Source organism: Octodon degus, unplaced genomic scaffold (assembly GCF_000260255.1).
Source record: "Octodon degus isolate 3935 unplaced genomic scaffold, OctDeg1.0 scaffold00209, whole genome shotgun sequence".
NCBI lineage: Eukaryota > Metazoa > Chordata > Mammalia > Rodentia > Octodontidae > Octodon > Octodon degus.
The window spans coordinates 3,249,539-3,272,283 of NW_004524785.1; the positions used below are offsets into that span (position 1 = coordinate 3,249,539).

A 22,745-nucleotide genomic window follows, 5' to 3' on the forward strand; every position below is an offset into this window, starting at 1 on the left:
GAACCGGGGATTGAACTCAGGCCCTTGTGCTTACCAGGGAAGCGCTTATTCCACTGAGCCATCTCCCCAGCCCTGACCCTTCCTTAAAATGAAAAAAAAAAAAAAAATTTCAACATACAAAATATGTAATGACATTTCACTCCTGCTTATCTCAGTTGGCTATCTATAATTGAAAGTGAATGTTCAGATGGAGGAAGTCCAGGTGTTTCACTATTTTTATGTCAGTGAGATACAATAGCATAATCATGGGTTATGCATGAAATCCAGGAAGACAGAATTTATATTAAACTAAATATTTTAGCCTTAATTCAGACTGAAACCAAGCAACAGATGTTGGCTAAAAGCCAGAGACAATCTTCGTGCTCCCTTTGGTTACTTATATGACCTCCGACACTTGTGTTTTCTTAACATTCTCTGAGGGTGCTTACCAGTCTGTTTGCATGAGTAAAACCTGGTCCAGTTTGAGGTGAGCAACTTACAGAACTTTGCTAACAGTTTGATCCTTTCTGTAGATACATTCTGTTGATAATTGTATTTAAAAAAATTAACTTCTTTCCATGTAATTATGTCTATAGAAGTAGAAAACATGGTTTTAAAGTTTAGTTTTTTAGTTTTTTAAACACTGTATTGAAAACTTCTAAAATGTTGTTGACTGACTGCTAGCCAGATGCTCATTTGGCTGCCGAAGAAGAAGCTAAACGATTGGAAGAACTGCAAAAACAGGCCGCACAAGAGAGAAAGGAACAGCTTGAAAAGGCACATGTACGGGGCTCCCAAGCCATGAAAAAGATCCATTTGGCCCAAGTAAGAATTAAATTCTACTATACCTACTCCTGGTAGGCTTCGATGGCATTGCAGAACTGATGAGTGAATGGGTGTGGAGTAGAGGGTGTGCAGAATGCTACATATGTTCTCTGTCTCTGTGATTTCAAGTGTGTCAGCTTCCTTTGCCTTTCTCAGGTTGGTTATACTATTCTCACAGTGTATCACTAGTCTTAAAATTCACTAATGAATGTTTTCAAGGTTAGTCCAAAAAATGGCATGAGATTAATTGCTTTAGTTTAATAGTTATATTTGTATTTCATTCGTGCTCCACAGACTTGGGGGTTCACATCTATGTGTTTATGGAGCAAAGCACTTAGGGGCTTTGCAGTGTATGGTGAAAGTAGAGGCATGATCATTGCTATCAAGGAGCTTTGAAAAAGTGTCTGTTGTAGACCTGCAAAATAGGTAGTTTTAGCCTCGCTTCTGTCACTTTTTTGTTCAGTTAGTATTTTTCCTTAGGCTTGACATAAAAATGATTCATCTTGTTATAAGTCTCATTTTTATTTTCTGAATTTAATATATTTGGGTACTTTAAACATTCATTTTAGGAATTAGTTTTTAAGTATTCCTGTGGAAATTAAATGTTTATAGAATTTCATTTGTATACCTTGAATAAAGTTATGACCTTAATTTTTAACTTCCATATACTATAAGTGAATTGTAATTAAAATAACTGAATATTTGAGTTTATTAGAAATTTGCATCTAAGGTCCTGAATTCAATCCCCAGTACTGCAAAAAAAAAAAAAAAAAAGAGTGAGAGAAAGTTTCATCTAAGGTTTAAATCTATAGAAATGTACACATAAAAAGCAATCATAGGCCAGCCAGATGATTCAGCGGACTAAAGTGCCTGCTTAGGCAGAGTGCAGCAGCTGGGGTTCGATCCCCGGCATGCTGTGCTAGGCCTGCCCACCACCCCACCCCACCCCCCATGCTGAGACAGCGACTGAGGCTGGGCGTGGTGGCACACACCTGTAATCCTAGTGCTTGGGAGGCTGAAAACAGAATCACTCTGAGCCCAATCTAGTAGTGAGACCCTGTAGATCCTGTACTAAATACCAAAAAAAAAAAAAAAAAAAAAAGATGAAGAAAAACAATCAAAAATTGGACACTTTCTTCCATAAAAGTACTAGTGTCTAGTGGGTATGGAAATGTGGGCTCCACACCCAGATTGCCTGGATTTACCTGTGTTTGATTTTAGGCAAGTTACTTAACACTCTCTCGCTGGAGTTCTATTTGCTTCATTGTTTTTATCAGCGTCAATGCATTTAGAAATGTATGTGGAATTTCATACGCTCATGTTAGTGGTATGGTTCATTGTAAGAATACAAGTAGAGTAATCTGTTCAAACTTAGTGAACTAGAATAGTATGCTTAGTCCTATAATGCTGCAGCTAATCTGCTGAGATGAATCTTAATATAAATAAAATGAATTTGTTCATAATTTAATTCTGTTTCAGAGCATGGCCACAAAAGTTCATCTCCCAATGGCAGAATATTTAAAACTTCACAAAAGTAGAACCGATGTGTTCATCACTTGACAAACGTGTGCAGACTCTGACTTCTGTGAACTTAGTGTTTCGTACATAAGAATGAAAGCCACCTAATCTCCCTGCTAACAGACCTCCCTGTGTAAACTTCAGGTTGCAGACCCTGTTACCTTCTGAGACCATATTGCCTACTGGGATCTATAGTAACTAGCATTTAGCCTCTATCTGCCTCCAGTTTTGTCTTCTTTACTCTTCCTTGCTCTCCATGCCCTGTTCTTATCGAATTCCCCATTTCTTCATCAACACACTTCTGTGCTCCAGTTATTTTTTCTTGTACTGTTCCTTCACCCACTTTTATCTGATTAAATCTTCATTCTGAGGACTGAAGGGTCTCTTTCTTTCTCTTTACCCTCTACCACCAAAATTCAGTTCCACAACCTCACTAAAATGCTGTATACATTATCGTATTGGTTATATTCTAAGCTTACGAGGATGCAAGCAGATCCTACCCTCTACCCCTACCTTTTTTTTTTTAGTGCTCAGGATTAAACATGGGGTCCCTATGTTCTGGGCAAGCAATGCACCAGCCCCATAGATCCACTGGAGTCCTGGGAGTCCTAAGAATATGAAAGAAGACATGCAGTGGTGCACACCTGTAGTCCCAGCACTCAGGAGGCTGAGGTAGAGGATTGCCGGGAGCCTAAACTATGGTGCGAGATCCTGTCTCAAAAAGTACGAAGTGACAATACTGTTGAGTCATAGTTGCTTACCTGGAACAGGCATGTGGAAAACTTGACCACAGAACATTCAGGAGCTGTGGCAACATAAATTGAAAGTATCATCATGACTTTTTCTTTATGAAGGAGAACTGTAGCTGGCTGGTGACCACCTTCCTTTCATAGCAGTACCGCAATGTTCCTGCTTGTTGGTCTCACTGCCAGGTTAGGGTTGAGGTTTTTTTCTGCCCATAGCACTTGTGGTATCTGGCATTCAGCAAATATTTATTGAATGGATAAATTAATTACTGCAGTTTGTCTTGTAGCAGAACCAGTAATGGGGAGATGGGTCTTAGGCACTGTTGCTCATGGTTTCCCCACATTAATGTACTGCCTGGTTTGATTCAGCTCTATTAATCTCTTTATTCTTGAAGAATCAAGAGAAACTAATGAAAGAACTGAAGCAGCTACAACAAGAAGACCTGGCACACAGGAAGCAGACAGTAGCACAGATGCCACCGCAGCTAGTCGAGCTTCCGTACAAACGCAGTGAGATGAAGGAAGACTGGCAGAGAGAGCTGGAGTTTGCATTTGAAGATATGTACAATGCAGACGGGAGTAAGATGTTTTCCATAGATTTTCAGCAGTGCTTTTCAATGTTTTGGTGGGGAAATAACATTTGTAGTAATAAACGAGTTGTTTTTGAAATGAGTTTTCAATTTGGAAGTGGCCTTCGTAATTTAGCTATAGAAACTATCATGGCCTTAAAGTTTTTTATGATTATACTAGAATGGAAATATTTCTCTGTATTTCTTTATTAAGCAGTGAAAGGAAACCTCATCTTGCATCTTGAACCAGAACCTTTGCCTGCTGTAACTGATCAGCTCCAAGATGAAGAATTGGACCTTTCAGTCGATCAAGAAAATACAGATGAAGCTGAGAACCTTCCATTGACAGAAGCTGAAATATGTTCTAGTGAAACAGACGGTAAAAGCCCCTTCTAAACCAAATATTACAGTACTCACAGACAGAAGTTGCCTGGCCACCAGTTAGGAAGTGCACATAGTGATATGCTAATTGGAGTGTTGCAAGGAGGAAACACTGTTTTTGTATTTCCATTCTTACAGATTTGTTTCGTATACATAAGAAGGAAGTTCCATAGTCTGGAGATCTTTAGGTTAAGTTAGATATTCATTTCGTGTGCAGGGTCTGCATTAGTTTTTAAAACACTTCATCATATCATCAGAAATCCAATTTTTTCCCCTTATTTTCACATATTGGGATGAGTAGCACAGACTGATGTCTTACCTTCATTTCTATCTCCAACTTCCTGAACTTTTTCACTTAGCTTAAAATTCAGAATCCAACAAGATTTCATCATCTCTGTGCACCCTACTTCTTCTTTATCTTGGTGAAGGTACCATATTCAGTTTACCTTTAACATTTCCCTCTAGTATTTCCGCTTTCATTGAATTTTCTTTTTTTTTTTTTTTTCTTTTTTTCCCTCCATATCTGTGAATTCTTTACCTTTATAAAAACTGCTCAGGCGTCTTACAGTCTGCATCCTTCACTGTAGAAGCAAGCAGCTCTTCAGGGTCCAACTTTTTGTAGGTCTCCTATTTGATTCCTTTGTGGAAGCTCAAGGCTATATCTTTTCCTTCTACTATGCCCACATTGCTGTTTAAACAAGTGTAAGGTTTGACTTTCACATAAATTTCATGGAAAATAGTTTAAGTATTACTTGTCTGTCTTCCACAGTTCCCACTGAAAAACTTTGCTGGCTCCTCAAGAATGTCTTCTTGCCATATCAGCAGTGTCTTTAAAAAGATGTTTTATCATCTCAGCCAGCTTTTTTAGTTGTCAGAATTAGAAGTCTGGCCTTGCTTAAAGGAACAGTTGTTTTTCAGCCACTGCTGATGCCTTTTAGACTTGCTGGGTTGGTATTGCCAAGTCTTGATTTTTTTCATAAAAACCTAGGAAGCTGGGCATTGTGGTACATTTCTGTAAGCCTTAACAATTTCAGAGGCTGAGGCAGGAAGATTACTTGGTCTCAGGAAGTAAGGGCAAACTTGAGCAACATAAGGAGACTATCTCTTCAAAAAAAAAAAAAAGCCAGGCTAGGAATTCCACTGTTTATTAAGTTGTTATTTTAAAATATTGTCATTTAATGCTTATTTAAAATGAGTGGGTTACAAAGGTGTGGTGGTGCATGTCTGCAATCCCAGCACTCTCGTAGGCTAAGGCAGGAGGATGGCAAGTTTGAGTCCAACCTGAAAAACTTAGCAAGACCTCGTCTCCAAATAAAACTTTTTTAAAAAAGAATAGCAGGAGGCCGAGGAGATAGCTCAGTGGAATAAGTGCTTGTCTGGCAAGCACAAGGTCCTGAGTTCAATCCCTGGTACCACCAAAAGAAAAAAAAAAGATAGAATAGGGGCTATCTTTAGAGTGTACTGACTAGGAAGGGACGTGAGAAAACCCAGGTGCTGAAGTGTTCCACATAGTGATCTCAGAAATGATGTTGCATGGAAATATCTGTGAAATCCATTAAGCTGCAGCTTTTAGATTTTGTGTATGTTATCCTTTGTAGGTTGTAGACATCTGTAAAAATGTGGGTCATGAAGACATACATTTTGCCAGTTTTCCATATCTTCCTAGAGATACTCTTAGATTATATTTCTTAAGGCAAAGGACTGCATATTTGCCATTTTGTACCCATAGAGAATCAGTAGTTCTGAGTTTTAGTGTTCATCATCAGCCCATATGGAAGAAGTATTGTTTTTTTTGATTGTTGAAGGGCTTGTTATGAAAATAAGTGGAAGAAATTTTCTCAGCTAATGCCAGGAATTATTTAAGAGCATTTGATTTGCTTTTAGTTTTAATTTTTCCTCTGCAGCCTGCTCAGAAGTGCAGAGCCATGTTTGGAACCATTTTCTGTAGCACACAGCACAGGACCTTGCAGCGCGCATTTCCAGTACTAACCCTACCCAGAAGTAGGAGTGTGCGGTCTGCCATCATGGAGCAGGCAGGATAAACACTCTCATGATAGGTTGTTAAGCACATACTTTCTGTTACATGGATGCTGTTGGAAAATAGTTGAATTTTGGCACTTTTACCTCTGAATTGAAGTTGAAAATATTGTTCGTGGTAATGAAAATATGAACAGACTCAAAAGCATTGTATCTATTGCTAAATTATAAGTGTTGACAAAAATAAAGATGCTTTTGTTTTAACCAAGTGATTAGAACAGTAAACATGAAAATACAACAGTTTACCTGGTGTGAATACATACTGAATAAGGGGTTTTACTTTCCTTTTTTAGATCCCTTGGCAATAAAGACCCAAGAGATCCCTTCAAAAGTTCTTTTCAAAAGGTTATTAAATAAGATTCGAAATCAAAAATCTCTCTGGACAATTAAGTCCGTGTCTGAAGATGAAAGTGAAATGGTTACAACCGTGAGTGAAACTGAGAGTAAAGCACCAACAATTGAATCTGGAACAATTGCCAGTGAGGAAAGAATGCCATCCACAGAGGAGGAACAAGGTCATTCTCTCCGAGTCTTGTTTATAGTATATAAGTCTCTGTTAGTTACTTAAAACACACTCATTTTTTGAAAAAAATCAAAGAACAAATGAAAAGTTTAAAAGCATAGTCCTTTTATTTAAAGTCAATAGATAAATGAATATCTTAATCTTGTAGACAACTTTCACTGTAGTATTATTAGTCATTTATATATATAAATTCCAGTGTAATTGCTGAGCTAAAATTAACCAGTGCCCTATTACTGGAAATTTAGGCTTGTGCTTTTGTTCATTTGTTTGTTAGGGATATTTCTGATGAAGTTCTTGCCCAGTTTTATTTCCTTAGGAAGAACTTTGAAGAATTTCTGAATTGAAAGAATTTCTATTTGTGGCTTATGCTAGGTGTATTTTGTTTTTCTTTCCCATTTCCACCCATGACTTGGTTTCTTTGTTAATTTTTTTGTTTTTGAGGGAAGGGTCTATAGGGTGTTCAGGGACTCACTACTACATCAGATTTGTAGTGATCCTCCTATTTACAGCCTCCCAAGAGCTGGAATCACAGGCGCACGCCACCATGCCCAGTCTCAATCACTGTCTCAGCGCCCCAGGGACCTAGCCGACGTGGCAGGCCCACGGATTGAACCCCCAGGCCCTGTGCCTGTTTGCAGGCACTTTAATTCGCTGAGTTATTTGGCTGGCCCCCTTCTTTGTTAATTTGTAAAAGTAGCTTTGGTGGGGCCGGGGAGATGGCTCAGTGGAATAAGCGCTTCCCTGGCAAGTGCAAGGGCCTGAGTTCAATCCCCAGTTCTGCAAAAAAAAAAAAAGAGTAGCTTTGGTTGTTAAGTAGACTATTAAATATATTTCTAGAATTTACAAAGATTATACCAATAATATTTCCTTTGATTATATTTGAGCAATTGAGAATTATAAGAATGTAACTCTTCGATTTGTTTTAAGTTTTATATTTTGGCTTTCTTTTAAAGATGTGTTTATAATTGTATGAAAATGTTTTGCTAGCAGATTTTTGAGAGAAGTGACTTAGGGCTTGTGTTTGGCTGTGCACCACAAAGCCTTGAAGTAGACCCTCACTTGGTCTGTGATGCCACTCTGGGGCTACCTCCTTGTTGATTCCTTTTTCATGGTCTCCTTTTCTGGTTATTCAGTTTTTCACAAACACTAGCCATTGTCCCCAGAGCTCACCTCAAATCTGTTCTTTGTATCAAATATCCTTAGTTAATCTCTAATGTCATACTTTGCATCACTGTATACCAGTGTCTTCCAGAGTGTGTGTGTGTGTGTGTGTGTAGGTCTGCTGTCCCTTTGAATTCAGATCATTTACTTAACCATTTATTTGACATCTTCCCTTGTATATCTAATGACATCTTTCCCCCAACCCCATTTAGTTACGTGAGACAGGGTCTTACTGTGAGAATGCCAAACTTCATATTCCCGTCTCAGCTTCCTGAGTGCTGAGATTGTAACTCCAGTTTGTGCCACCGTCCCATGATTCAGTAACATCTTAAGTTTGTCCAGAACTGAACTGGTAGTGCTATACCTGTTTTTCTTACAATCTTCCACAATTTTGAAAACTGGGGATATTGTAATTCCTTTTCTCAGTCCAAAAAAGTCTAGGTCATTTTGCTTTCCATTTTTTCTCACCTCATATCTAATCAGCAGCATATCCAGTTGGTCCTAGCCTCAAAATGTATCTAAAGCCCAATCATTTCTCACCATATACCATCCTCTTTTAAGCTGTATTTGTTTTATAGCACAGATTCCTTCTCTGTGTGTGGTATAGGATCAAACTCAGGGGCCCTCCAATACTGAGCCACTTCCCCAGCCCTTTCTATTTTTATTTTGAGACAGGCTCACTAAGTTGCCTAGGCTACTCAATCTTGGAATTGTCCTGTCTTACTCTGATGAGAATGTAGGCTTATAGGCATGTACCACTGTGCTGATTCTAGTATAAATGCTTATAGTAGTCTGTACAGCTCTTGTGTCTCCCTCCTAGAGTCTTTTTACTGAGTGATCCTGTGAAAACACAGGAAGAAGTCCTGTGAAGCCCTCTGATAACTACCAGTTTCACTCAATAAAACCCAGTGTGACTGCAGTGGCATCGCAGTTCTGTATAGTCTCCATACACACACGTGCACTACTCTTACCTTCCTCATCTTTCTGACTCTGTTTCCTACCACGCTTCCCATGGCAGTCACTGTCCTGCAGAAGCTGGATTCCTTTGCTTCTCAAACAAGCCAGGCATATGGTCCATGTGGACTTTGTGGGTTCAATTCCCAATATGACAAAATTAAAGGGGGGAAAAAAGATGACTGGATTTTAACTAAGATATTTCGGTGGACCAAGAGAAAATGGTTATTAGAATGCAATTTTTTTGGTTATTTTTTCTTCCTTTAAGCTTAATGATAATAGGATTATATTAAAATGGTATTATCTGTTACAGTTATGGAAAGTGACATACTGACAATTGAGTCTGGACCACTTACTAGTGAAGATAAGCCCCTGTCAGGCCACATAGACTCTGGAAAGGAACAAGGTGCTTCTTTTTATCACGTCTTAAGATTCTGCAACTTTTTACTAGTAAGCTTATGTGATAAATGAGTAGAAAGACATGATGGTAGTGTCAAAATTCTAAATTATTGGGACTAATTTTTGTTTTGGGGATTCTCATAGAAATAAATGAGACTCCATCTGACACAACTGTAGCTCAGAGTTCAGTTCTACTTCACCCTCAAGAGGAAGCAGTCAGAGTTAGAATGTCAGCAAGGCAAAAACAGGTAATGTGAAATTTTATTTTTAAAGGTTTCTTTTTTCTCCTAAATAATGAAATTTTGTTCGATTTGTGTGATTTGTCTTGGCACCTGGTATTTTTGATACCTTGTTTCCTGCCTTGTCTTGTACAAACATTCCCTGATACAGTGCAGTTTGTCTTTGTACTTCTCATTTCACCCTTACTTTACCTACTTTGTATAAGCTTTTTTAAAGGCAGATACTATTTTCAGAAAATGTAATTTGGGCAGGGAATGCAGCTCCTCAGTAGGGCACTCACCAACCACGTGCAAGGCCCTGAGTTCAATTCCCAGAACCACCAAAACAAACCAAAAATCAATGTATCTTTTGTAACTTCTGCTATAGTGCCCTGTACATATTAGACATTGAGGTGGCCTTTGTATCCCCCAAACACCTTTGAAAAGTAGATTTTTTGTGGGAAAATTTCAAGTTGAACTTTCTTAACTGTAATTTTGGTCAGCTCTGCTTTTTACAAAATTTATTTTTTAATTACTGCATGTTTGTAGTACAGAGTAATGGTGTTTGTTGGGGAAAGCTGTTGCATATGTGTAACATCTTGATCTATTTTTTAAGATAAGGTCTTGCTCTGTAGTTCAGGTTGACCTGAGGAACATACTTGAGGAGAGATAACTGCATCATGTAGAATTTCTATTTTTAGATTTTTGGGGAATCTCCATACTGATTTTCCTAATAGTTACAATACCTTATGTTTCCTTCCTGCCCATCCTTGCCAGCATTCATTGGGGTTTTTTTGTTTGTTTGTTTTAATATATTTGGTACAGGGTCTCACTATGCAACCTGGACTCTTAATGATCCTCCTGTTTTCAGCCTCCCCAGTACCGGGATTACAGGAGTGCACCACCACCTCTGGTCTTGGTGGCCAGCTCAGCATGCCTGGGGGTGGGACCGGCACAACATGTAGTGCCCAGGGTCAAACCCCTGTCCCTGTACTTGCCTAAGCAGGTGCTTATAGCCATGCTGATCAGGGTTAAATGGAATTTCAACATTGTTTTGATTTACATTTCTCTAATGGCTAAAGATGTTGCACAATTTTTATATATTCACTTGCCCTTTTTACTTCTTTTGACAAATGTCTGTTCAGTTAATTTATGCCTGTCATCCCAGCTACTTGGGAGACTGAGGCAGGCAGCTTGTGGATTTGAGATCAAACTGAGCAATAGAGTGAGACTAACTCAAAAGAGAAGAGAAAGCCAGGGGGGTAGGGGGCACAAAAGGTACCATAAAAAGTCTAAATTGAGTGATTCCTATGATGAAGAAAAGAAAGATGACAGGCGCTCATCAGCTCAGGCCTTTTTTTACTTTAAAAATAGGATTTTTCTTTGTACATTATCTCTATTAGAAATATTCCTCTTTATAAAATTATACTATATTTTACTTAGTAATTTTTGGTCTGTATGAGGGCCTGTACTAGGTGTACTAGATACTCTATTTGGTAGGCCACAAAACTAGATAACTACTGAGTTGCTGGGCAAGTGGCACATGAATAATCCTAGCACTGAGAAGGCTGAGGCAAAAGAATCGCTGAGAGTTCAAGGCCAGCCTGAGCTACATAGGTCAAGACTAGCCTAAACTGTATAGTGAAATCCTGCTTCACTGAGCCATCTTCCCGGCCCCCTGATCCTGCCTCAAGAAGGAAAACAAAAAATAGGTACCTATTTTTTTTAAGGGTGTCCCTAAGAAATCAAAGTGTTTTGGGGGCCTCTGTATTTAATTTCTTTTGTCATGGTTGACACTAAGAACAATGGAAAATTAAAGACGTGAACATAGAATTTAGCTGCGTGCCATTTGCTGCTTCTCTGGGAGTGGTTCTTCTGTGGTACTCAAGATTTCCTTATGCTCCCAAAAGATATATGTATTTGTTCTTTTTTTCTTACTGCTGCTTTACACTTCCTCCCTTTCTGTTTTTTCCTCCCTCTTCTCTTTTTCTCCTTTGTTATGATCAAGTGTATGGGTGGGAGAAATGTACAGTGTGGAAGTGAAGTGTGCACAAACAGGCTGGGGATGTAGTTTAGTGGGAAGGCCCTTCCTTCTGGCATTGCTGGTAACACAGATGTCCCTTCATGGATCATCATGGTTAATCTGTGCTTTTTGTGATAAAACAATTACTTTTTATGTTTTTATGAGCTTGTTGTAAATAGATTGATAGTATTTTTGCCATCTAGATAATGGAAATAGAAGAGCAGAAGCAAAAGCAGTTGGAATTACTGGAACAAATTGAACAACAGAAATTAAGATTAGAAACTGATTGCTTCAGAGCTCAGCTGGAAGAAGAAAAAAGAAAAAAAACTCAACCAACTGGGGTATGATACATGAAAGCTGTGTGAATCGTTAGACAGAAATAGGAGCAGCCATAGAGCTTAGAAAAATAAAATGTCTATTTTTTTTGATCATTTAATGTATATATAATTTTTTATCAGCTTAATGTTTTTTTTTCTTTGAGTGTCCATAGAATGGTAATATAAATGTGCTACTGATGGAAATAGACTGTGCTATTGATGTGACATGTGGTGGTGCGGGTCTGTAATCCCAGCCCTCTTGCAGGCTGAAGGATGAGAATGCAAGTTTTTGAGCCCAGCTCGGGTAACTTTATGGCTTAGTGAGGCTCTGTCTCTAAAGTTTTTCAAAAACTGTCTGGGGATGTAGCATAGTAGGAAGGCTCTGAGTTCTGTCTCCAGTACTGTAAGAATGAATAAATAGGGGCTGGTGAGATGGCTCAGTGGTCTAAAGCACCTACTTAGAACAAGCTTAGCAGAGCCCAGGGACCGCGGTTCCATCCCCCAGCACCACATGCCAGCCAGCCCCGCCCCCTGGTGGGCTGAGCTGGCCACACACACACACACATAAATAAATAAAATTTAAAAAAAAAAAAAGAATGAATAAATAAAGCTGTTCAGTAATTTACACTTACAGTTATGGCCATACCACCCTGAAGGCACCCAGTCTCATCTGATTTCGAAGCTAAGCAGGGTCATACTTGGTTAGTACTTGGATGGGAAATATTTATGATAGTGGAAGTTAAGTTTACACAGAACACTTTAGTACTTGTTCTGAACTTGCCTTTTAATGAGTAGTTTTGTCTTTTATCAGATGGACACTGCTGCATTACTTTCTGATGAAGATAGTCATAGGCAGGTGATTCGTAACTACCAACAGCGGCTTCTACAACAAAACAGGTAATGTCTAGGGTATAATTTCCATGTAACAGTGTATGGTATGTCTTTTGGATTTCTTATTTGGCTTATATAGATTTCTAAATTTAATATATACTTGATAGTTGGGTCATTTTTCATTTGCTGTGTTTTTTCTTGGTAGGTTACACGAGCAATCTGTTGCAACAGCCAGGAGACGATTACTTGAATATCAGATGATGTTAAAAGGAAGGTACCCATCAACATCAGCGACGTCATTGATATCTGATTCCATTATAACACTACCACCACAGAAATCTGAAAAATCCACTGTTGTGTCACAACATTGGGATCAAAGTCAGAGATTTAAGTCAGATCTTAACAAATATCAACCCATGCAGATCTCAAAATTAAAGCAAGACTGTATTCATGTTCCAGGACAAAGACAGTTTCCACAGATAGAAACATCTAGCACTTCAGATTTTTTAGACAAGCAGTCTTTGGAATCACAGAAACACTTAAGGCAATTCTCTCAGATTGAAACACAAAAGAGAGACTACAAATTAATCCCTAAAGGTTTACATGTACTTTCAAGTGCTTTATCACATGGTAGACAGCTACCATTACAGGAAACTACAAAAATATCTGGAACACTGAGGCCAACAATTTCTCAAGCTATGGATTCCTCCCAAGTCATGGCAGAGGACAGTGAAAGTATATCTCTGAAACTAACCGAACCTTTATTCCTGCCACTGGTACCTGAGCATTCTTTTTCTATTCTCCCTAGTAAAGTTGAGACTGAAAAAATTCAAGAACCCTTTTCAACCATGCATAAAAGTACAGTTTCTGTAAGCCATTCTACAGGCAGCCAGATGCATGATCTACCTTTTCCATCCTCCGACACTATCACAGCCCAGAAAGATAATCTGAAGCTTCTTCAAGAACAGTTAGAACTACAGAAGGAAGTCCTTCAGGCAAGACAGGAAGCTCAGGAACAATTTCTTTTGCTCAAGCAGAAGGAATTAGAAGAGAAGACTGGTCTCTCAGTATTCTTCCCAGTGGCTGCACCAGATTCATTTGTTTCACTGCCTTCTGCAAAAGCTGAGTCTGGGAGAGTCCAGGAACCTTGTCCAACCAAGAATACTCCCTCAGTTTTCTCAGGACATCCTGTGGTCCCACACCTTCAGGATAGTCTTTTAAGTTTTTCACAGCCTATCATATCACAACAGAATAATTTAAAATTTCTCCAAGAACAGTTAAGTATTCGAAGAGATCATCTTCAGGCTAGGCGAGAAGCTCAGGAAGTCTTACTTGTACATAAACAGGGTGAAGTGGATGGACGAATACGTTCTGAACAGGCTGAGCCTTCTTTGCCATATCAGGTAGCTCATCATACATTTACTTCACTAGCTTTTCCTAACAGAAAATCTGAACAAATCCAGGAACAGCATTTATCCAACAGTGAAAAAGAGCTTCTTTCAAGTGACCCTGAAATCCCAGATTCTCAGGATGGAACATCAGATTTCCTACAGCAATTTCTACCTCGTGGTAAGGTGAAGCCGCTCCAAGAACTAGTGACTCCACTGAGGGATACTGTGCCTGGTAGATGTGAGTCACAAGTGGAATTACTGTCACATGGTCAAAAGAATTTGGAGGACAATTTGCCTGGCCAGATGAGTTCTTCATCCCTCCAAATGGTTATTCCACATTTAGATGCCTTACAAAATTCTGCTAATGTTGAACCCAAAAGATTTCAGAAACTTTTTTCATCTGAGGAGAGTATAATTCTGCCATTCCAAGATAAGTCTCTTAATGTCTCACAGCTTAACCTCCCTCAACAAGAAAGTATGACAGCACTCCAAGAGCAGTCACACATACACAGAGTAATACTTGGTGCTAGACAAGAAAATCAGGAGTTAGTATGTAAACAAAGTGAATTGGAACAACTGATTTCTTCTGAACCCCAACTAAGACAACTGTCGTTTACTTCATTACTTTCTGTTGGCTCTAGTACAACCCAGGAACCTCTTTCAACAGAGAGTGATAGTAAAATTCTTTCAAGTCATCATCAGATCCCAGAATTGCAGGATAGGCTTTTGAAGATGTCACAGCTTATCCAGCCCCAACAAGATAAGTTGAAGGCACTTCAAGAAAAGCTAGCTATGCAGAGGGAAGCCATCATTCAGTCTAGACAGGAAGCTCAGGAAAAAATACGTTTACTTAAGCAGGATGGGTGGAGGGGAAAAAAATCTGAGCAGGTTACTTTCTCACCCTTAGCACAACGTTCGTTTGCTTCATTACCTCCTACTGAATCTGAACGAACCCAAGAACTTTGGTCAGCTGATAGTGATAACACAATCTCAGATCATTCTGAAATACAGAGATTCCCTGATAGGCTGTTGAATTTATCACATCCTAGACTTCAGCAGAATAATTTGATTACACTTCAAGAACATATACATACACAGACAAATTCCTTTCCCTCTATTGAGAAAACCCAGGAAGAATTAATGTTGTCCAGACAATGCAAATTTGAAGAAAAGGTGCGTCCTGAGCATGTTATCCAGCCTCACCATGGTGATTTGAAGGCACTTCAGCAGCAGTTAGATATACAGAAGAAAGCCATTCGATCTGAACAGGAAGTTCAAGAGGAACTGCTTTTGCAAAGATTAAATCAGTTGGAACAAAGGGTGTCATCTGAGCAGATTAGTTCCTCTTCACTTTCATCCCAAATTGCACTGCCTGCTGCCCATTCTGAAACAATTGGAAGGTCGTTCCTAACCAAAAATGATGCTGAGACAACACAGTTGGAATTAGACAGGGAAATGATACAGTCTATAGATAAATGTCAGGAAGAACTGCTAAATAGGCCGAGTAAGTTAGGCCAAAGTGAATCTGCTGAACATGCCATCCCCTCTTTGTTTCTATCCAAGGAAGCAGAGCATTCATTCATTCCACTACCTTTTGCAGAAGCTAAATCTCCAAGCATTTGTACATTTTATAAATCTGAAAGGGAGCGTGCTACTACCTCAAGTGATTCTACCATCCCAAGGTTTGAAGATAGACTTTTGAGCTACTCACAGCCTATTTTAGCTCAGCAAGATAATGCAAGTCCTTGCAAAGAGATGGACCTACAAAGGGAAGTTCTACATAACCAAAAAGCACAGGAAAAGTTGCTAATACAGAGGAGAACAGCATTGCAGCAGCATATCCAAAGACATCAAGAGACATTGAAGGATTTCATTAAAGACAGCCAGGTATAATTTAACCTTAAATACATAAAGATTAAACAGTGGAGGCTTAAACCTGACTTCAGTTTTAGTCCTAAAACTAAAGCGTTAAGTGGTTTGATATTAAATGTACTTTAATTTTTTACCACAAACTATGTAAAAATTAAAATAGTTGTGTTGATCGTGGTGACAGCAACAACTTGGGCTGAAGTGGGAGAACCACAAGTTCAAGGTCAGCTTGAGCAATTCAGTGAAACCCTGTCTCAAAAAACAAGGCTGACTGGGCATGATGGCACACATTTGCAATCCCAGTACTTGGGTAGCTGAGGCAGGAAGATTATTGTAAGTTCAAAGCCTAGGTTACATAGTTTATGACCAGTCTGAACTACATACTGAGACCCTCAACAAATAAGGCTAGGGACAGGTATAGCTCAGTGGTACTGTATGTATGCAGTCCCCACTTTATTAAAAAAAAATTGCCATACCTGACATGTTGACTATGACACTGATATATTTGAAGCCCAACTAATTTTAAGTGTAAATACCAAAAAAGAACATAGATTTTCATTTAAAAGTCCTCCTATAATAGGCTTTACGTGTATCATACATTAAAATTGTAAAAACTAGTCAGTCTGGGTGTGGTAGTAGACCCCATATCCCCAGTATTTGGGAGGCTGAGGTGTGAGGATCATGAGTTGGAGACCAGCCTGGGCTGCACAGTAAGACTAGCTCAAAGATAAGCAAAAAAAGGGCGGGGCGGAACCTGGTTCAAGAGAATTTTCCTTCTACAGTAGCAGATCTTGTGCTCTTTATTGACCTTATATATGAACTGGGATGGTACCATCTTTGTCTTTAAGTGACGTTATTTCCTGTTGTACAGCTGGCATGATTTTAGGCTGATGAAGACCTGAACTTGTGCTTGCATCCGAATTGTTGCAAACACTGGTACAGTCACTCACATTCTTAGTTTCTCCACATACAAGGCAAGTGTTCTAAATATAAATAGGTCCATTTTATTTTAGAAGATCACAAGTTGTTACTTAATGTAAACAATTCTATAAATCCTTGGTGTTCAAAAGAAGCTTGAATTGAGTCCAGTCAAAGTTAAGTCCAAAGGATTTTCTGGTCATTTGAAGGAAAAGTAATAGAAGAGAATAATCTCTTATTGAAAGATAGAGTTGAAGGCTTAGTTTTTAGGTTTAGGTTGTACTTTTTCATGGAAATATCACCCTTTCAGTATTGAAAGCATTTCATTTTGTACTAAACTATACTGTGAGTGATAAAACTTTATTTGATTAAGGTTATATTACATAATCCCCCAATTTGTGTCATCCCCACCTTTATCTGTCTACTTTTTCAGGCAAGCAAACTTACAGGTCAGAATGATTTTTTTAAAGTGCAGAAGGTGGAAGAGTTCAGAGAGCGGCCTCCTCACATGGAAGACCTAGCAAGCGGCGATCTGGAAAGTACTGCTCATGTGGATAGGAGCAACTCTGGTGATAGCCAGCTGCTTTTAGAAGATGTCAGTTCCAAGAAAACCGGTAAGATGATTGTATCTTACTGGAATTACTTAACTGATTCTTTTCTACTTTTATCTCTGGTAGCTTCCTAGTCAAAGAATGTTAGTTTTAATTGTAGTTTCTCATTGTAATTTTCATTCAGTTTTACTGTTAGTTTTGACTTGATAGGTGAGCCTCTGCACAAAGAACCAGGTGAAAGAGCCTCCAAGCCACCTGTGGCAAAAGTTAAACAGGGATTGGATTTAAATCAACATGAACTTAGTGCCATACAAGAAGAAGAATCACCAGCAAGTGGCAGAACTTCCATACCAGGTACATAATTTGATACAATAAAAGGTAGTTTAGTAGTTTGCCAATTTTGTATATATTTTCAGGATGCCAAAATTTGTCAGACTTAGACTTGGAGTACTTGTGAACAGAAAAAACTAGCTCACGTAACACTGCTTAAAATTGGGGCTGCCAGAGTAGTAGTGCATGCCCATAATCCCAGCCCTCAGGAGGCTGAGGCAGGAGGATTGCATCAAGTCTGAGGCCAGCCTGGGCTTCATAGTGAGGTCAAGGTCACCCTGGACTACATGGCGAAACCATACATTAAGAAAACAAATAAACAAGGGCTGGCCAGATAGCTTGGCTGACTGAAGCACCTGCTTAGGCAGACGCAGGGACCGGGGTTTGATCCCTGGCATGCCGTGTCAGCTCCACCCCTGGAGTGCACTGAGACAGCGATAGAGACTGGGCATGGTGGCGCATGCCTGTAATCCCAGTGCTTGGGAGGTTGAAAACAGGAGGATCACTATGAGTCAGATCTGTATAGTGAGACCCTATAGTCTTTGTACTAAATACATAAAAGAAAGGAGTTATTATAATGGTTTGGGTTTTTTTGGGTTTTTGGGTTTTCGGTGGAACCGGGGATGTGAACTCAGGCCCTTGTGCTTGCTAGGGAAGTGCATATTCCACTGAGCCATCTCCCCAGACTGTGGTTTAGGTTTGTATCTGTAATATAAATTGCCGTTTTAGTTTTAACCAGACCTAGGAACTTAAAAGGAAATCTAATGAGTCAGAGTTTCTTTTCTTTTCAGGTAAACCAGAGTTATGTCTAGACAGAGATCCCTTGAGAGTGTCAGTAAGCCGAGAGCAGAGTTTCCTGGAGAGCCCGCAGCCCAGTGAGCCATGTGGTAGTCTTGAGCCTCCTATTCAGGAGCAAGTCTGTGGCGATGGCTACGATGTTGGAGCAGGTAAGACAGCAGCATTGTGTGCAGTCATACTGGCAGATAACCTCATGACTATGAACAGGTCTCAGTTCATGGCTATATTCTGTTGTGTGTGCTGATGTAGAAATAATGGGGGCAAGGCTGCGCATCCTGACACACACCTGTTACAATCTGAGAGGCTCAGGCAGGAGGATTGCAAGTTCAAGGCCAGTTTAGGCCACTTAGACCCTGTATCAAAGAAAAAGGGGGGCTAGGACTGTAGCTCGGCATTCCCTGCGCTCAGTCCTGAATACTGCAAATAAAAGTAATGAAGGCAAGGTCTGGGGACACATGTGGTGAATTGTGTACTTAGATGTCAGTTAAAAATGAATTACCGTGTTAAAAGCAATGAGGGACAAAAAAAATCTGCTTACGCAGTAGCATTGAAAGTCATCTAGAATGATAATCATCAAAATGTGGGTAGGCTGGGGAGATAGCTCAGTGACAAAGGCACTTTGTAAGTGCAAGCTCCAGAGTTCTAGCCCCAGTACCATTAAATAAAATAATAATTATAAAAATAAAAAGCCCCACAACTGCTTAAGTTGGTATTTGGGGGCCAGTGAGATAGCTCAGTGGACTAAAGCACCAGCTTTGGCAAGTTCAGGCAAAAGCACAAGGACCTTGGTTCAGTCGTGGTACTACATGCCTGTAATTGAGAGCCTGGGAGCTGAAGGCAGGAGGATCACCATGAGTTGGAGCCGCATAGTGAGACCTTGCAACAATCAAATACCTTAAAAAAAAAAAAAAGTTGGTATAGCATTACATTTGTTGGAGACTAGGTTGCACTTTCTATATGTTTGTGTATTGTAGATTTTTTGGAAAGGCATATATTTTTGTGTTTAAAAAATTGAGGAAAGTGAAGTTTATAAAGAAAATAAGTGAAATTTGCTCTTAAATTCTTTAAATGCTAGTAGGAATTATGAGGGTAGAGTTTTGTACAATTGGCAGCCCTACAAATCGTGTCTATAAGTATTTGTAACCATCTGTGTTAAAAAGTACTAAGAGGCAGCGTAAAAATTATCTGTGGTATGCTAAATTATGGTCAGAATGGTGTTCTGTGAAACTGTTGGTGTTTAGTGGGAGAACACCAGGGCCTAGCAGATAGGCCCAGCTCAGCCCCTGCCGTTCAGGGCCTGCTTTTCTTCTTCTCACAGCCATTCCCAGATTCCGATTGTTTTTCTTTTGAAATGACCTTAGTTTTGTACTTGTGTATTTCTTCCCTGTCATTCCTTCAACACTTAGATTTCTTAATAGCTTTTAAGGTAGAGTACTAACTTCCAACCTGTGCCTGTTGCTTTTGTCAGAAAGCCTGATATGGTGAATTGTGCCTGTCATGGGAAGGCACCTGTTTGAGGTGCTGCTTTCACTCTTTTTAGGGATGTATTCATGGGTCCCTGCTGTCAGTTCATTATGTCTCAATGATGACATTTCCTTCCATCGTTCAACCATTCAGATAATACTGACCTTGCTTCTTCCTCTTACTTCTATTTTCACTTCTTACCAGTATGCAGATGCTGCCTTGTTCACTCATCTTTCCTCTGGGGTGATCTTGAAGGCTGGTTGTAGGTAACAGTGAATAACTGTGACTAATGGAATTGAGAAACCTCAGCTAACTACTCATCTCCCAGCTTACTTCTGAAATAAGCTACTTCAGATTTGAAAAAAAAATTACAATTAAATTGTATTATTTCACTTTTGTTTTTAATTTAGCATGTAGAGAAGCAATCAGATGACATTTAATATTGAAATCATTTAGGTCACTATTATTTTTAATGAACCCTAATAAGAATTGTGTTTAAAGGCAAATGAGTGGGAAGCTGAGGCAGGAGGATTATAAGGTTAAGGCCTTAGCTTTGAGCCTGCTTCAAAATAAAATGGAAAAGGGGGGCAGCTATACTCAATAGCAGAGTACTTGCCCAGTGTGCCCAGAGCACTGGCCTTTGCAGCTAGCTTTGCATCTTTCTATATGCATATACACTAGTGGACATGAAGGTGTATTTGTGTATATGTATTTTTGGGCTGGAATTCCATTTTTAAAGTACTTAAACATTTAAGAAATATACCACTAATATACCCTGATTTCTTTTAATAAGATGATGATCGTGAGTCAGAAATTTTGTTCATAGTCACAAATTTTGTACTACCCTATTCCAGAAGTACAGATGACTGTATGCCTTGGTCAGGTTTCCTATGAATTCAGAATGCCTGAATATTGTTAGTAGGACAGGCTGGGTGTGGTGTCATGCACCTTTAATCCCCGAAGTTGGGATGGCAGGGCCTGGAGGATCAAAAGTCAAGCCCTGCCTGCACAACTTGACAAGACTCAAAAACCAGGATGGATGTGAACTCCTAGATCAGTATAAAGGGCCTGAGTTCATTCAGTCTGCAGTAGTTTCCAGTACTTGGGGGACGAGAGGGTTAAGAAAAAGCCTGGCTGAGGCTGGGCATGGCAGCACATAGCTGTAATCCCAGCACATAGGAGACAGACAAGATTGCCACAAGGCCAGCCTGGACCATGTATGAGTTCAAAGCCAGCCTGAACTACACAGTGAGAACTTTTCTCAAAAAACAACCTGGTTACACAGGAAATAGTACCAAGAAATGGGATAATATAAAGGAGCTTCTAAGCTGGCCAGATAGCTCAGCAGAGTAAAGCACCTGCTTAGGCAGAGCATAGGGACTGGGGCTAGACCCCCAGCATGCTGTTCTGGCACGCTGAGGCAGCAACTGAGACGGCGTGGTGGCGCAGGCCTGAAATCCAAGCACTTCTGAGGCTGAAAACAGGAGGATCACCACAAGTCTGATCTGTGTAGTGAGACCCTGTAGACCTTGTACTAAATACATAAAAAAATTAAAGAGCTTCTGCACAACAAAAGAAATGAAAAGACAGCTTACAGAATGGGAAAAAAGTTTTTGTTAGTTATTCAGAGAGCTAATCTCTAGAATATATAAAAAAAAATTAGATGCCTCCAAAATAAAGACGCAGTCAAAAATGGGCAAGTGAAATGAATGGACACTTCACAGAAGAAATACCCTGCATCACTGGCCATGGAGAAGTGCACATTGAAACAGCGCTGAGTTTCCATTTTACCCCAAAAAGCATTGCAGTCATCTGAAAGTCAAACTAGCAAATGCTGGCGAGGATGCAGGAGGGAAAGCTCCTGTTCTATTGGTAGGAGTATAAACTAGTACAGCCACTTTATAAATCAGTTACAGAGATTTTGCAAAAAACTGAAAGTAGAAATTTAGTTTGACCCAGCTATTCCCGAACTTCTAGGTATTTTCCAGAGCTAAAGCCATCATATTACAGGGATACAAGCATACTCACGTTCATAGCAGCACAATTCAGAGTAGCTAAATCTTAGAAGCAGCCTGTATGTCCATCAGCAGAGGAATAGATAAAGGTGGTGTATTTATACACAGAGGAACATTATTCTGCTATGAAGAAAGTAAACTTGAGTTATTTGTAGGCAAATAGATTTGTAGGAAAACAGCTGCATCATAATTGGAATGAAATAAACTTAAATACCACATGATTTACTTTACATGAGAAACCCAAATTATAGACAGTAGAATAAAAGCTAGATAAGAAGTTAGGCAGTAGATCTTCCCCAAAATGGGAAAAGGATTAAAAGTGGAGCATTAGGCTTTGAACAAAGGGAATGGAAAAAAGGAGTTTTGTTGTGTAGGGCCGGCAAGATAGCTCAAGAGACTAGGTGTCCTGCTTAGGCAAGCGCAGGGACTGGGTTTTGATATCTGTACTGGACCCAGCCCTACCCCCAGGCACACTGCGCTGGCCACTGAGATTGGGCGTGGTGGTGAACATCTGTAATCCCAGCCCTAGGAAGTTGGAGCTGCATAGTGAGACCATGTGCCAAAAACATTTAAAAAAAGATGTGTTGTGTACCTGCCCCACACAGGAATGAAATACTGTGTACTGCAAACATGTACTGTACTAATAAAAAATAGTGAGATACGAGATATAATTTGTATATAATTTTATGCATGCTCTGTTAGAATAATTAGAAATGATACTGTATTGTTAAGTAAAATATGTTTAACTGAAAGCATTTAAAGGTATAAAGAAGCAAAAATTAGGTCTGGGTGTGTAGCTCAGTGGTAGCTTAGTGTGCACAAGGTCCTGGGTTCAAGCCTCAATACCAAAAATTGGGCTGGTGAGATGGCTCAGTGGTCTAAAGCACCTACTTAGAACAAGTTAAGCTAAGCAAAGCACGGGGACTGC

At 39.5% G+C, this 22,745-nt stretch overlaps 1 protein-coding gene across 9 annotated transcripts in view; it reads left to right on the forward strand.

Moving 5' to 3' along the window:
• The window catches only part of Cep295 (centrosomal protein 295), a 51,333-nt gene that overhangs the window by 17,217 nt on the left and 11,371 nt on the right, over positions 1 to 22,745 (forward strand). For 6 of the 9 annotated variants that reach the window (XR_002818841.1, XM_023704977.1, XM_023704980.1 and 3 more), the window contains exons 7-18: positions 664 to 804; positions 3,464 to 3,647; positions 3,852 to 4,016; positions 6,349 to 6,570; positions 9,007 to 9,099; positions 9,237 to 9,340; positions 11,537 to 11,674; positions 12,462 to 12,547; positions 12,687 to 15,759; positions 17,093 to 17,273; positions 17,421 to 17,564; positions 18,332 to 18,487. Coding sequence is in view for 8 of the 9 variants with exons in the window: in XM_023704977.1 (XP_023560745.1) it covers positions 664 to 804; positions 3,464 to 3,647; positions 3,852 to 4,016; positions 6,349 to 6,570; positions 9,007 to 9,099; positions 9,237 to 9,340; positions 11,537 to 11,674; positions 12,462 to 12,547; positions 12,687 to 15,759; positions 17,093 to 17,273; positions 17,421 to 17,564; positions 18,332 to 18,487 (4,687 nt within the window). In the remaining variant the exon portion in view is untranslated. The remainder of the gene's footprint in view (positions 1 to 663; positions 805 to 3,463; positions 3,648 to 3,851; positions 4,017 to 6,348; positions 6,571 to 9,006; positions 9,100 to 9,236; positions 9,341 to 11,536; positions 11,675 to 12,461; positions 12,548 to 12,686; positions 15,760 to 17,092; positions 17,274 to 17,420; positions 17,565 to 18,331; positions 18,488 to 22,745) is intronic. The other 3 variants (XM_023704981.1, XM_023704983.1, XM_023704982.1) reach the window with 3 other exon arrangements.